The sequence below is a fragment of the Lepisosteus platostomus genome, chromosome 8, assembly GCF_059453375.1.
Source record: "Lepisosteus platostomus isolate fLepPlt1 chromosome 8, fLepPlt1.hap1, whole genome shotgun sequence".
Classification (NCBI taxonomy): domain Eukaryota; kingdom Metazoa; phylum Chordata; class Actinopteri; order Semionotiformes; family Lepisosteidae; genus Lepisosteus; species Lepisosteus platostomus.
In genome coordinates, this window is record NC_142618.1 from 26247944 (window position 1) to 26263587 (window position 15644).

The following is a 15644-nucleotide window of genomic DNA, read 5'->3' on the forward strand; positions in this document are numbered from 1 at the left end:
TCTTTAGGGAAATTGCAATCTCTATTGTAAAGCTTTTTCGGTTCATTTTCAACTAGAAAGTCTCGTCTTACTATCCATAAGAGCTGGCCAGTTGCCCGGATCCTGTAAATCAGTTCCCATGTTCGTGGCATCCCAACCATAGACGTTGACACGATTGCATTGCTGTGCAGTGTAGAGCTGAGGTCAGAATCACCCTTGTTGCTAATGCTATCAGTACCTTCAGGTGTCTCAATGAAAGCACCCATGTCGTGTCGAGATCACCATCCAGTGTCCGTTTCTTCTTCGCTCCTGGTTTTTATAACAAACCATTCCAAAGACCCTTTAAGTGCCACATTTGCATCCTCCCTCTTTTGTTAACTTTTTCTTGTCCCTATCTCTGCTTGTGCTCGCCTTTTTTTCGGCCGGCGAACTTTTTTTTTCCAGCATGTTATGTCGCAATAACTTTTAGCTTGCAGCTGATGGCCTATGGCTCTGACGTAGTTAGTGCGGGACACGTTTCCTGTTCTGAACAAAGTATCTGCTCTCCCACTAACTTTCATCTTGAGTTAAAATTGTCACTAAGCATTTTTCAGGACCCTATGCAGATGGCAGAATCTGGAAGGGAGTGAAACAAACACAGGGAAAGAGGACTAGGATCGGGGCTGGAAGAAGAACAGGGGGGCGTGTCAACGGTGCGCTGGTGCCCGGGGGGGGGGCGTGGCCAGGCAAACTAGCCCAAAGGGAGTCCGTAGGAAAATCCGTGGGTGATCAAAAGTCCAGAGCCGGGTATTCCATCCATGATAGACAAGACAGAGCCAGAGCGCGATCCGGCAAAGGGTTGGGGGAATAAAAAGGGGTAACAGGGCCAGGCGCTCCAAGCCCCGGACCCAGATGGTCAGGATGCCGTTGCGAAGCCTATGCCGTCGAGCCTTTCCTAGACTCGCTGGTAGGTGGGCTTCCAGTAGTCCGTCTTCCAAAGCTGAGCCTGGAATGATGGGAGTGTCTGGCTTTTGTAGGGAGGGGTTGGAACAGGAGGGAGGTGCAAAAAATTGAGACAAACAAGAAAGAGCTGATGCGCCCTTAAGAGGAGGGGCTTACTATCGTGACAAAAATAAGAGTTTTGTGTGTCGCTTTATTAAAATATTTAAACATGTATGTATTTATATTTCTATCCGAGTGTATAGCGAGATTGGGGATTGGAGGGCCTTGAGACTGCCCTGGTTTGGACAGACAATTCATCAAGATGATTTGATCAGTTCCTCCTTCTAGTCCCCTCCTTCCAGTTCCTGTGCCTTGAGCTACTATGAAAATTGTTAAGTTGATTCTCTGGCTGTTGTTGATTTTAGGATAAAATTGCATTGATCAGGCCTACCATACATTTTTATATAACCCAAATTTTAATTTGTGATGTCTGCTAAGACTTATTGCAATTGCCTTTCTGAAACAGACCCCAGATTAGTCAACGCAAATAAAATTGTCCTGGTTTTTATCTAACTGACAACACTGTTTATGCCAAATAGCAAACCTTGTGGCTCATTATCTTGGAGCTGTGTATAAATGCTCAATGTGCCAATTTAAAAAAAAAATGTTTTGTTAGCTGTAGTCTGAGCTTGAATGTCAATGCCTATGCCTGTATTTTGTATGGTTCTCTTTAGAAAAATAAGGAATTGTGAAAAATAGTCTACTGATTTAAATCTTAAACCAAACCTACTGGAACTAGTGAACACAGGAATAGTTACGGTGTTTACAATTCCACTGTATAGACAGTTCAACTTCAGAACAAAGTTGTGAAGGCCATTTAACAAGAAAATAAAGGGTGCTATATTCAATTAAAAATCTTCTTTATGTGTTATGGAATCTGACATTTAAATGATTAAATGAAATATGATGAAAGATGATTAAATTGAATATACTACATAATAAGGCTGGTTTTTCTCATGATGTGCTGGAATATATATATATGTTTGTATTAAATACAAAGAATTAAATATCTAATCTAAATTATTAATTTCTGGGGCTGTTTATGAATTTTGCAAGCATTTATGATTTAGAAAAAGACGGTCAGAAGTTGAGCATTATGTTTTTATGTGAAGTTTGTTAATTAGATTTAATGTAATCTGTATAATCTGTATTTAAACTATATACAGGTAATTTTATAATGCTGTTTGAATTGAAAGGTTCCTTGTAACAAAAATACACTGTCATAATTTTTAAACAATGTGATCATACTGCATATGAAATAAAAGATTAGTTCTCTTTTGTGATGAAGATTTTCCATAATAGCGAGCAATTGCAATAATCAGTTATAATCAGTTAACCCAGAACATTTTTAAGTAAAATATAAAATCTGAACAAAGTTTTATTACCGATTGTAGAGTGTGTGAAGTGTTTGATTAATGCTAGCACAAAACAAAAAAAGCTTTTCCGTATTACTCAAGGTAGGCAGCAGAGTGAAGGAATTATTGTAACATTATTGGGTACTTTCAATTCCTGTTAAAAAGGAAGACCTAACATTATATTTCCAATTACAAGCAGTGCAATTGTTTTAAATGTGAAATTTTGCTAACACGATATTGAAGCATCTGTGTTTGCATATTTCTGTCTGGTTATTTTGGCTCCCTCTGACCTCCCAAAGACAGGTTGGATTTGTGGCACTGCAATTGGCTGGTATCCTGTTGACGATGAGAGCAGTCATGTGCTCTCAGTACAGCCTTGTGTCCTAACTTCTGGAATGGGCCCTGCCTTGTCACTGCCACACAAGGACAATCAACTTTTTGATAAAGGATGGGTGGGTAATGAAGCATATAAAACTCAGTCCAGTCGGCATCAAAAGAGGTAAATGGGAAGTTAATATAAACTTTCCAGAGGTGCGCAGATGGAGACCTTAATACAGTGGAAGCTGACTCTAATCCCTGTGAAACTCTCAGCCCTTAGTTTACTAATCCTAGTTGAGCCGTCTTCTCCCTCTGGGGAGTTGTTGAAGGCCCCTTTAAACTCCCCAAGTGTCTGTGCCAGATCCCATGCCTGAGTTTGAGTGCTCTTGCTTAATGTCCTACAATTGCAAAAGTGCACTAAAGTGTCAGAAAAAAAATCTATTCACATATCTAACATAGAGGGATCTCTCTTGACACAGTTTCTGTTGCTGCTGTTTTCCTGTTTAATGTTAATGCATTTCTGTGCAGGTAGACAATAGCAATGAGTGGAAAACAAGTATTTTTGGCTGTTTTTCCAGTCAGTTCCTGATATACACTTTAGGTAAGACCTTACTCCTGAGCTTTACAGTGCAATCCTCCTAGGTCGGCAAAATAATTCTGTGTGACCTTTCATTAAAATAGGCATGTGGTTGCCCTTTTATGCTCAGTAAATATAACTTAAAATTTTGATTGTATCATGGGTGGTTTCTTTTGCTGCTTAAGGTCCTCTTTCACAGTGGTAATAGACTTCTCATTAAATAAAGTATGCTCTGCATATCAATATACACATTTATCCAGTTTGTTTTTATGTGATTATTAATTTTGCTTTAGCGTTGCAGAATTTTTGGAACCTACTAAACTCAACCTTGAAACCTTTATTTTGAAAATTTTTAGTAGTCTTTTATTCTTTCCCTTCTGTTTTTTGTTTCTTTTCCAAGATTTTTAAAAGTTTTCAAATTTAGAAGAAAACCACCCACCTTTTCCTGCAACTCCCAAAGTTTCCTTCGCTTCCTGTCAACTAAAGATCAGCATTAAAGATTTTTACTAAAGCTCATGTGTTTGTGTTTAATGAAGGAAATAATGGAATTGAAGAGGCTTGTTTTGAGAAAATATACCTGATTTTTGGCTGTGATTTGCAGATACATAATGTTATTTTGTAGCATTTGAATCACGGTTTATAAAGTTATTGCTGTGAATCTCTGAATTAAATTACTGTAATAGTATTTTTATTAATCACTTAATTTAAGAAGATAAGATTTGAGAATATGTACAAGATTGTAGAACAAAGTCTGACTTGAAAATCTGAGAAATAATTTATAATTTATAATGGAATATTCTGGGGTGTGAAAAATTACCAGCTGTTGTTTCTGAATTGATCCGCAATAAACCCAACAGTGGACAAGACGTGTCTTTATGGGATGTCATTTGGAGTGAGAATATCATGATGCATGTGTGTCATGCACATCCTATCCTTCTGAAAAGGATGTATTAATATATTAATCTATCACCCATCTTCTCTCTGTGTCCACACACACACACTCTGCAAAGTAGAACATCTGATATACATAGGCAATTCCATGATTTTGGAAACAAAAGAAGTAATCAGCAAATTTGTGGGGAATGTCATTCCTGCTCATTTTGTACAATTTTGTCTTAGGCAGCAAATGGCATCAAACTTTGTCACAGAAGATGAGAAGATGTCATTCACTCTGATGTCCAGAGGCCATCAGCAAAGTTGGGATTAAAGCTTAGTTCAAAGTGTTTCTTAATCAAGCAGGGCATTTACCTAATTAATCCTCAAGGGCTGGTGTTTCTTTGCAAGTTGGCCTTTATGGTTGTGTGGTACTGTATAAGCCCCACTAAACACTTGTGGGATCATTTGAATTTCTTACTTAACAGCAATATCTTCATCAACAAAATGCTGCAAGTCTTGAAGCATGATTGGGTAGCTCTTCAAGATGTGCTTGTGGGACTTCTGTTGGCGGATCCCTTGTAGACTTGAGGTGTGTGTCATGACACAATGTGATTATGTGGATTCTTTCCACTTTTATTAAATTGATTAACTGAACCAGGTAGTGTGTTTAACATATGAACTGTCATGGAGTCATAAAATTCCACTCATAGAACCACCATCCGTTCATTTTCTAACCCCTTTATCATGTGATGAAGCGGCGAGGTGAAAAATAGCCCCATCTAACCGAGAGCTTATAAGCAGGTCTCAGGCAACGGCGAGGAGGGGAACACCGCAACCGAACAAAAAAGAGGAGCCAGGGCAACAGAGCAGTAGTGGCAAAGGACAGGGAAAGCACTGAAATAATTAAGCAAGTACAAAAAGGTAGAGGAAAAAAATGGCATAAGGAAGCTACGAAGTAGCTAATGACAGAGCCCCGAGGGAAGGGCAAGGGAAGTATTTAAAGAAAAATGGAGCTAATAAGGAAATAATAATTAAATAATACAGTAGTTTAATTGGCCGCCCGCTGTAAGAAGTCTGCCTGAGCGTGTTCTAACAGAATGGGATGCCAGAGCATATTGGATATATCCACCATTTTAATCTAAAATAAAAAGGAAATGATTACTGTAGTTTATTAGAGTAATAAAATGTTGTAACATATTCGGATTCTCGGGCTTGTGCCCTCGCTGCTCCCCACCCCAGTTCGTCCCTCCACTGCATGGGCACGAACCAAGATCCCTGTTATGCGCAGGGGCGTATTTGTTACAATATTTTTAAATATTAAATGATAAAAATGATTGCTAATATGCCCTCAACACAATGGGCATGTATCACTCCCAGGACTTTGTAGTTTACTAAAATAGAGTTTAGTTTATATTTACTGCATCATTTCTTTTGCTTGTTTGAAACATTAAACAGATGCTCCTTTTAATAGCACAGAGAATGCACTAAGGAACAAATACACAGTATTAGAGGTTAAGATTATGCATAAAAATGCTTCAGATACAGTGTGATCTGAATTATTATAATATTTAAAAAAAATCTACAGTTTGAAAGAGTACAATACAGGTGGTTTAGCCAATAAAGATGCTTGCCCAAGTGTGGGTTGAGTTCTGTAATCCATAATGGATTTGAGCCTAGATCATGAGCTGAGAGTGACTGAGATTCCCCAAGCAGGGGAACACAAATAACTGAGTGTCATAAATGGTAGGGTGGTTTTAGTTAGCCTAAGCAACATGCAACCCCTGAGGCGTTCCAGACAATTACAGGTTTGTGGTTACTTTTGATGAGCGATATGCCACCTGCCAACACTAAAATTCTGGTATGAATATGAATATTTATATATATTGAATACAGTGAATGTGAAAGACAGGTACCAGATAAGTTTACACTTCCACATTCTCCCCTGTGTGTGATCTTGAGATCTGTTTTCTGAAAAGTGAAATGCAAACAATTGATTATAAATTAAAATATCCACTGCATGTCTCAGTATATATAATAGTTCTTTAGAGTCTGCACAATCAGTTAGTTATGTTAGTGAACCACAATCACAAGTTCACAATCAGCCTTTTACCTTGTGTTTGATTGTGTAATAAACCAGCTCTCGGGGAGAGCGCAAGCACTGCGTGCCGAGAGAAAGTTTGAGATCACACTTCAGAATCCAAAGGTTTTTCAAAACCATGGAGTCGGACAGGTGAGGTGCATTGCCGGGGAATCTGGAAGTAGACAAAGCCAGGGAGGATAACGGCTGTGAGACAAGCAGGAGGTCAATATACAGTAGGGTGGCAGGCAAAGCAAGCAGGCCAGCAGAGCAAGAGCAAAGCGTAGGGTAGCGTAGCAAAGCACAGGGAAGCTGACAGGACTCTTCAGGGAGAAAACCCACAATGACAGAGTGCTATTACAGGGGTAGTCAGGACATAAATGCTACAGATGTTAATAAGGTAATTTCCTGTTAATTAGGGTCAGGGGGTACTGACAACCACCCAAACCATGTGCGGACACTGTCAGTGTCTGTATCAGACAGCATAAAAGTGCAGGGGTGTGATAGGCAGTCGCATTGGTATTACAGATTTAAAGTGTTTATAACTAGCATGTATTAAAAGATTATGAACACAGGGTAGACAAATTCAGAAACTTTTGATTGTTAAAAAAAGATCAAATATGCTCTGAATATCAATGGCTCCCTTCTGCAGTAAAGACAACTGAACCTGAAACTGCAAGGAGCAGTCATAAGATATGGCTGCTTTCAACATTCATCCTCTACAGGAGGTAAGAAATGCCACATTTTTTAAATTTCACAAAGGAGCACAATTTGTTTTATCTTTGAGATCCACCCATCTGTTTTCTAACAACTTCATCCAATTCAGGGTCGCGGGGGAGTCTGAGCCTATCCCAGCAAGCAGCTGGCACAATGCATGATACAACCTGATCTCCAGTCCATTTCAGAGTCTTTTAGATTTGGTTGGAAATTTGTTATTTTTATATTAACCTACAGTATTTAAATGCATTCATGTGCTGTAAAGTGTCAGAAAGGTCTGATGCCAATTTAGTGTTTTGCCATTATCCAATTGCACACCAGTGAATATCGTAATTTTTTTTTACTCTTTTCTTTGGGATGTTCAGTGCAGGTGATATAACATGCAATGAGATTTCTGATAAAAACCTTCTTAGATTTTTAGTGGAGACTGCACGCAGTCTTTTAGTAATCACATTTGTCAAATATATTTTAGAAAGTATCGTTTTAAGTAAAGGAAATCCTTTTCTTCCTTGAAGCAAATGCAATTTAGTTCTAATAAATTGACACCGTAAGCATTCTTATATGCTTATTTGTGTTTTTAAACTTGTATAATCACAACTACCTATTATGTTACAAAAAATATTGAGGAACCTTTTGTCCTGAACCTTTGTTAAACTGATAACGTTGTCCACTCTTCCATTGTGTAAATAATGCATTATTTCCCATCAGAAACATTGGATTTGATTTAGAAATCTGATTGTATTGAGAAAGCACATTTCTTATGAACAAATCTATTCACATGGCCCTCTTTCAGGTTTCATTTCCATTCAGTAAGTATTCATGTTAGAAATGCACATTTGTTGACTCGATTCTTTGACAGAGGCTTGAGACTAAATTGTGGTCAGTAATAATATAAAATATGAAAATGCATTTCCTGGGCTATGTTGTGTATAAAATCCAATTTTGCTGTTTTCCCACACAAACGTCTCTGACAAATTCAATTCAACATTTCAGATGCCTATAAAACCAATATAACATTAACTATGTGAGACTCATGACAGAGCTCCTATAGTGAATCTAAAATGTGACAAAATAATCTGTTACTGACGGGAAAGACAGACTTATCTGACAGACCAGCAATAAGTGAATGGCCTACTTACTCAAACCAGGACCTGTGCTTTTTGGAGTATCTATAAAATACTGCTAAAATATTTGTTAGCAAACTCTGGCCACATAGTTTAACTAGATTTAAAATATAAAAATGCCATAATAATGCTGTATGTTTTTAATCCTGTATTTAGACAGATAAATCAATTGAAAACAAATTCTCATTAGCAATAATGAGCTGGGAAGTGCCCATTCCTACAGGGTGACATTAACTGGAGTAATGTGAGTGCAGTACCTTGCTCAAGTATCCTGCTTGGAATTTGAACCTATGACTCACCAGTCTGGAGTCCACAGCAGCACCTACTGCTTCACACTACCACCCCATAGATTAAATTATTTTTCCACAAACATACATAATTATTGTTTGAAGGCTGGAATTGCATGGAATCTGGTGATTCGTGCATTTCTTTGAAGAGCAAAAATCCTTTGAATACAACTGTAGTAGCTGTAGTACAATAAATATTAATGATTAATGATGATTTCAATAATAAAAACTGTTTTAGTTTTATTTTAAAATGTCACCCACACAAAACAAAAAAAAAAGGTAAGGACATCAACAACATTTTACCTTTAGATTTGGATGTTAATTTCCCACAACAGGTTTTCAGGGGGTGACAGTAATTATTCCTAATACGCATTTAGATGAAAAAAGATGAAATATATGATAGCAAATTTACAGTTTCTAGTATTAAACTGTTTAAGAGAAAAACTGTTAAATTATTAGCTAAACATATTCAAATTAATAGGATCAGAGAGCTGAAATAAGTAATGCGCTTCTGTGATATCACCACTAGGAGGCAACAAAATACCATCTCAGTGCCGAACTAAACTGAAATTAAGAACTGTATTATGAAAACTTATTTTACCTATATAGAGTATTATAATCATGATCATAAGTATAGTACAGTATCAATACCGTATGATACCGTATCATCATTATTTTCCTTCTTTTTAAGTTTCAAGTTAAACAGTTTTAAACGTTTTAACATGTTTTTAAGATGTATTATAATCTACCAGCACTGATAGCATGTGAAAGAAGTTAATGTATAGACAATAGAAACAATATTTGTACCAGTTTTGAAAGAACAACTGGTTTTCTTGCACCACTTATTTTTTAAAACAAGTAGAAATATTTATAAATACATGTCAATTTAAAATCATTCTTATGAATTTATTCAATAAAAATTCAAAATTTAAAATACCAGTTCATAAAAGTCAAATTTAATTTCGGTGTTATTTGAAAGGTAAAAATTGGTCTTTTGGATTGTGGAAACACATACAGTATAAGCAGGTGGGTTAAAACGTTTTTTTTTCTGGATCTATAGCAGAGGATCGCAATCAAGGGGAACTTGTACCCCCAGAGATACTTCTAAGAATTTATTATATAATTCCTTTAGCAAGTTAAAGTTTACATTTTGTATTTTTTTCAACTGTTAGTCTACAATCTCTACAATACTAATTTAGTATCTTGTTCCAGTTACAGGTTCTCACCGTGCAGACAAGGTTTCTTTTCATTCATATGTCTAAGCACACTGTTATATGGTTCTAGAATTAAATGGTTATTATTCAAACTGTTTAATTATGCTGTTTCCATATACACTATTATACACTATTATGTTACTATTATATAACATTATTTATAAACACCAAATGTTTATACATACAAACACACATATGCAGATTTATTCTGAGAGAAAGGAAGAGTATGCACACATTTAAATATATTTACATTTGGGAATGTGTTGTCAAAAAGTTTTTAAAATCATATTCCTTTCATGATATGTTAAATTGGCATTTACGTTTATGCCTTTTCTTGATCATTATCTTATACTGGGTAGCACGATGCATTTCTAATGGTTCAACAGTCTCTGAATTGCATGCATGAAATAAAATCTGAATTTCAAACAGACCTCCATTAAGTTCGTGTTCAGAAATCCAAGAATAAACATGGCACTTTTGTACATTACCATGTTACCTACATCAGATTTACATAGTTTGTTATGTGAATTTTCCAGACATTTATAGGCACAGCTGTTGATTAATATATGTACAGAACTATTTTAATTTAAATGTTATTCCCCATTTTGGGATTTTTTAGAACTGTCACTGGAGTTGTTAAAATAAGTAATTCAATTTTACTGCAAATATTCAGGCAGTCTTTCGCATAATGATGTGAAACTGAGAGCTTTACTTCTATATTCACACTCCTTTAATAATCAGTAGTTATGTCATATGTTTCTTTAGAGTTTGTGAGACTTTGTGAAGCTACCTGAAACTAAATAAACAGAGTATTTAATTAAAAAATAATTTTAGGCAATTGTAAACATTACATTTTAACATTGTATTTTAAATGTATGTAATATTCCCTTAATTAATATATATATATTTCTAAATTTAATACATTTATTATATTATATACCATCTGTATATGTTGTCAAATCCTGATGTATACAGTAGATTGAATAATGTCGAAAGTTACTGTACAGGACGTCCTAATGCTCTTGATTGCCTTTCGTATTGCTTCCCACAAGCCTTGCTATGTTGGATTCTAAACAGAATGTAAATCATTGATATAAGTTAGGAAGAACAATTGTCCTAATATACAGTAGATCCTTGTGGAACCTTATTAATTACTGTACATCACCCTATTCAAAACATTCAGCCCTCTGTATCTGTACTCTCTGTTTTCTATCCATTAACTAGTTCTCAACCCAAATACCTACATTACAGAAAATATTTGCATGAGGGCACTGGAACTCCATCTCTAGGGACTGGCAGTTCTTTCACAATTAGAAGATGATTGTAGTTGTCAAGTACTTCGCACAGTGTGCTCAGGAGTTTTAAAGTAAATGCAGTGCTTAGTTCAAGCTTGTTTCAATATAATCAGTAGAATGCAGGTCATGAAAACAGAAAACACAACAGTTGCTCCATAGGATAGAAATGGCACTTTATTGAACTACATTAAAAGACGGGTTGGACATTTCACCTACTTCAGACAAATCTTTTAATTGTTTTTTCATACTAAACAAGTGTTGTGTTAACCTTTTTACTGTTTGCCATTTGAGATGCAGCCAAACAAAATGTTATGCAGGGCAAACCCACCTGCCTCTATAATTTATGGTTTATTATATTTAGAAAGAGAAACAATAAGCAATATCTAAGCCATGTTGTGACCCCCCAAAAGGATATTGAATAAAAATGCTCAACACAATTCCATTCCAATTATAGAAACCAAACTTTGAAAACAAATGAACAAATTGCTCAACAGCAGGATTCTTTTATAGTGTAACGTTAAAACTACTTGCACTGGGTTGATTCAGATGATTTAGTATGTTTGCATCATTTTGTTTGTATGTTTCTGTCTTTTTATGATACCAAAGAGCTATGACAGGTTAATTAAAGTGCTGAAACTAGTATTACATGTTGAGTCAGTTGTGAATGTTTTTTTAGTATTTGTAACACAAAAACATTAGAGGGGAGCTCACACAAGAGAAACGTGGGGCTAATAAAGCAAGGTCTGAACATGTTTCTATTATTTCTGCACTACTAAAATATAATCTGACTATATTATTTCCATAGAACATTTTCTGCAAATTAATGCAACCAAGTGCTTTGTAAAGTATCTCAGTCTTTAGCTAATATTAGATGATTTGGTAGTATTTAGAACATGTGAACAAATGTTCCAGAGGATTAATAGTAAATTTGGAATTGTCATTAGTTAAGGGCCTAGTGACACAATCACATCCAAAAGCATGTTAATCACATGTATCAAATATACCCCCCTTTACCTCTTATCACAGCATTGACAAGTAAAATAGAAATTGAATTAAAAAATAATTGGGAATTCTCAAATTATTAAAACAAAGCTGTTGCAATAAATCTGTGTATTTAAACAGTACATCATGCTGTAATAATTTTCAAAATACACTTATATCCACCACATAGACGTCCGGTGCATAATAATGGACGACCAATCCATTACTCAGCCCATGTGATCAGTGTAGTCAGAACCATAGACTGATCATCCATTCACATCTTTTCTGAGCCTGCATAGCAGAAACATGAAACTGGGGCTCTTGGTGATGTCACTGAAACAGTCTTGCATACACAGTGCTCCCTATGGTTCTCTACCTGCTATTTGATATCATCACAGGATATCAAAATGGCCATGAGACCTGTGCACACACTTATTGACTTTTACATCAGGTAGTTATTGTCTAAAGAGCAATAGCATCAGTTTGCAAAGTGAATTTGTTGCTCATTTTATATTGCTGATATCAAGCAAAGAAATAGTGTTTCATATTTTCAAAGTCTTTTGTTTTATAATATGACGCCTTTTGCTGATCCTGTTTCCCAATACAATATCTTTACTAATTTAGAAACAGCTAGCTTGCTAGTTTTCATTTATCATGACCATCATCGAGTAATAGTGTTATCAGTAACTCAAGTTTATAGATTATGATAGTAAGCCATGATGATAAGTCACCATACATAGAACACTCTTTACATAATGGGCATGCAGGTATACAGTATATTATAACTGTGTCTGGACTATGCCACCCACACAACACAACATAGTGTCTGGTATGGTGCTTCATTACAATAATTTCACAACCACTTTTCAATCATGGTGGACGACTTTTGCGGACCAGACCTTTTTGTTTTTGACAACAATGTGGCCTAGAATTGGCTCTTTTTTAGCTGGAATTTTCATTGAGGCAGAACAGAGCAACAAACCACCTAAAGCCTAAGCCTTCATACAGTACCGTACTACTCAATTTAGCTAGCCCTCCGGCTGTTGAATGGGAATGCTCATTTGTTTATGTGGCTGCATAGCTGAATGCACAGAGAAATAATTACACCTGCCGAGTCGAGAGAGGACCTTTCAATAACTGAAGTAAAAATTTCGGGAAATCCGCTATCCACAAACAAACCTTAAGATAGGCCACAAACTCAACACCTGTAACCAAAAGCCTGGGGAGACAATCAAAGGCAACCAGCATTTGTCAAATGAACAAACTCACAGTGCCGCATATAGAAATATTGTCAGCTCCTCACAATATAGCTGATGTGGACAGTGTGCAGAACCGAGTTCCAAGTAAGAAACATTTAAAGCTTTATCTGGAACAATTTAAAAGACAATAATTTATTATGAACTGCAAGTTTTGTGGAGGAAATCATACAGCCAAAAGGGAAAAGTGCCCTGCTTTCAGTTGGCAACGCAAAAATTGTAATAAAAGGAATAAGTTTTGAAAATGCTTCAGGTCTATGTGACAAACAGTACTTCCAGATATAAACAAATATATAAAAGACTCAACTGGAGCAAGTGCATAGTACTAGTTCTGTCTTCATAGACAGTGAAGACTCATATCATGGGGATGGTCTCTACTCACAAGGATAATTTGTACATAATGAGTACAGATAAAAAAAACCCACTAAAATCAGCTGTGGGTTTTACATCAATGCTAATTCTGTAGAATCAAGCAAAGTGCAATATTATGTCTGAGACAAGCTTCAAAAGAGTAAAGAAAGATCAAAACGTAGACACAACAAACAATGCTAAAGTAATTGCGTATGGAATTAGCCAAAATTTCAGTGCAGGAAATAACTATAAAATGCAAGTACAGGTAAAGGTTTATTCCATGCTGAAAGGAAAAGAAAAGAGACAGAATATTTTAGTTGTGAAGCATTCTTTTTTCTCAATATTATCCTAATCTTTTTGATGATGCACTTTGAAAGCTTCCAGTTATGTATTCTGTGAAGCTACTGTATATTCCAATGTCACACCTGTAGTAAAACTACATCATGTATCCTGTGGCAGTGCAGGTGTGGCAGGGTGGCGGGTTAATTCCACTTAGAGCCACTAAAGTGCATCCATGTTTTCTATATCTTAGTCCTCCAATTGCTGCTGAAAGAATTTCTATGTGCATATTCTAGTATGTGAATAACTCACATGGAAAATCTAGCCTTACACAGCTGGTCTCTTTAGGAGTTTAAAAGGGATGGATGCAAAACTTAGGAGAGTTAGTATTAAGCAGCTTCAGGGCTGCTTAAGAAAATAGAACATCAGAAAAAGAAAAGATTTATAGGAACTGGGGATCAAATATCTGTCATAGAAAAGAAGTAAAAATCAGCCTTCATGAGAATAGAATGTAGAAACAGAGTTTGATCAGTAGGCCACTTAAAGGATCTCTTAAAATATAGGACTCTTGGGTCAGAAAAAAAAACAAGAATTAAAAGCCAGCCTGTAACAGCAGGGGATGGTGAAAGCTATATTAAGCAAGGCAACAAACCTGGGCATCATCACACCTGTCTCAGAGTCCACAAAATGGGTTTCATCAGCTCTGTGAAGCTGCCCATCCCTACAAACAGCAGAAACAATTAAACACACCACACATCTGTTGTTTGTTTGTTGGGGGTGGGAACAACTTCACAGAGCTGGAAAAGCTGGAAAAAAGCTGGAAAAGCTAACATCGCATAGTGCAAGACACAATTTCACCTGGGAGAAATATGACGATTTAATAAAGGCAGTCATATCTGTGTCATCAGACATCAAGGTGTGCCCTCATCCTGTATTCTACACCAAGAATTGACCAGAAACACAAAAATAAAAGAACTGTGACATCAGTGTGTTTTATTTGCACATACTGTAAGAACACTGTGAATGAAGACTCGGACAATGACAGTTTGTCACTGTATATGTTCAATTATTTTATGAGAAATATTTTAAAATATTTCTGAGGTCTGTATGTGTGAGATGGTAGAGTTTAAAATGTTATTTTGCCACAATGTGTGCTTCTACAACCATTTGAACTTAACCAAGTTGTTAAATTGCAGACTTCACATGGACAACATTAAAGATAAATAGATAATACTTTATTAATCCCGTAGGGAAATTGATGTGTTACAGCAGTCCAGCCCAAGACAAGCAAAACAGACATCAGAATAGTTATAAAACAAAAGACAACAAAATAAATAAAAATAAATAAATGCATAGGTGTGTGCAAAATGTGCTGATCATAGTCACAATAAAAACAATAAAATATGTGCAAAATGTGCATAGGTTTATACAGACTGATTGTCCAAAAAGTACAATGGAGTAAACATGCTGTCCATAGAGGAGCAAATGAAGGGCTAACAGTCCTAGCCTAGGGCAGCGTTATACACCCTGACAGCCGCCGGGAGGAAAGACCTGTGGAAACGTTCCCTTGAACACCGTAGCTGGAGCAGTCTATTGCTAAAAGTGCTCCTCTGCCCAGTAACAGTCCCATGAAGCGGATGAGAGGTGTTGTTCATGATTGCTGTGAGCTAAAAAAAAGTCTGTGAAGAACCACAATCATATACTGTATTGTTGGATTAGAAGGAGGAGAATACAAGAGAGACCAACAACACATTCTGAAAGTTTCAGATCTTGCCACATAGAGAACAGTGTTTCTTCCTAATCAACATCAACTTCAGAGGAAGAATAACATGAGGTTAAACAGCCAACAAATGATGTAAACAGGTATATACTGTACACTGAACATTATATTGTTAGAAAGACATTTGTGTAGTGTTCCAGCACACTGCCCATTTAGTATGTGTTTAATAAACTTTATTTTAAAATGTTACAACAGTG

At 36.1% G+C, this 15644-nt stretch overlaps 1 protein-coding gene across 2 annotated transcripts in view; it reads left to right on the plus strand.

The window, feature by feature from the left end:
• The window catches only part of sec22c (SEC22 homolog C, vesicle trafficking protein), a 48712-nt gene that overhangs the window by 16326 nt on the left and 16742 nt on the right, over positions 1-15644 (plus strand). The window contains exon 7 of one of the 2 annotated variants that reach the window (XM_088643009.1): positions 2619-4069. The exons of the other annotated variant lie outside the window; for it this stretch is intronic. Within the exon in view, the coding sequence (XP_088499135.1) occupies positions 2619-2702 (84 nt within the window). The 3' untranslated portion in view covers positions 2703-4069. Of the gene's footprint in view, positions 1-2618; positions 4070-15644 lie in introns of those variants that run through there. 2 annotated transcript variants of the gene reach the window in all.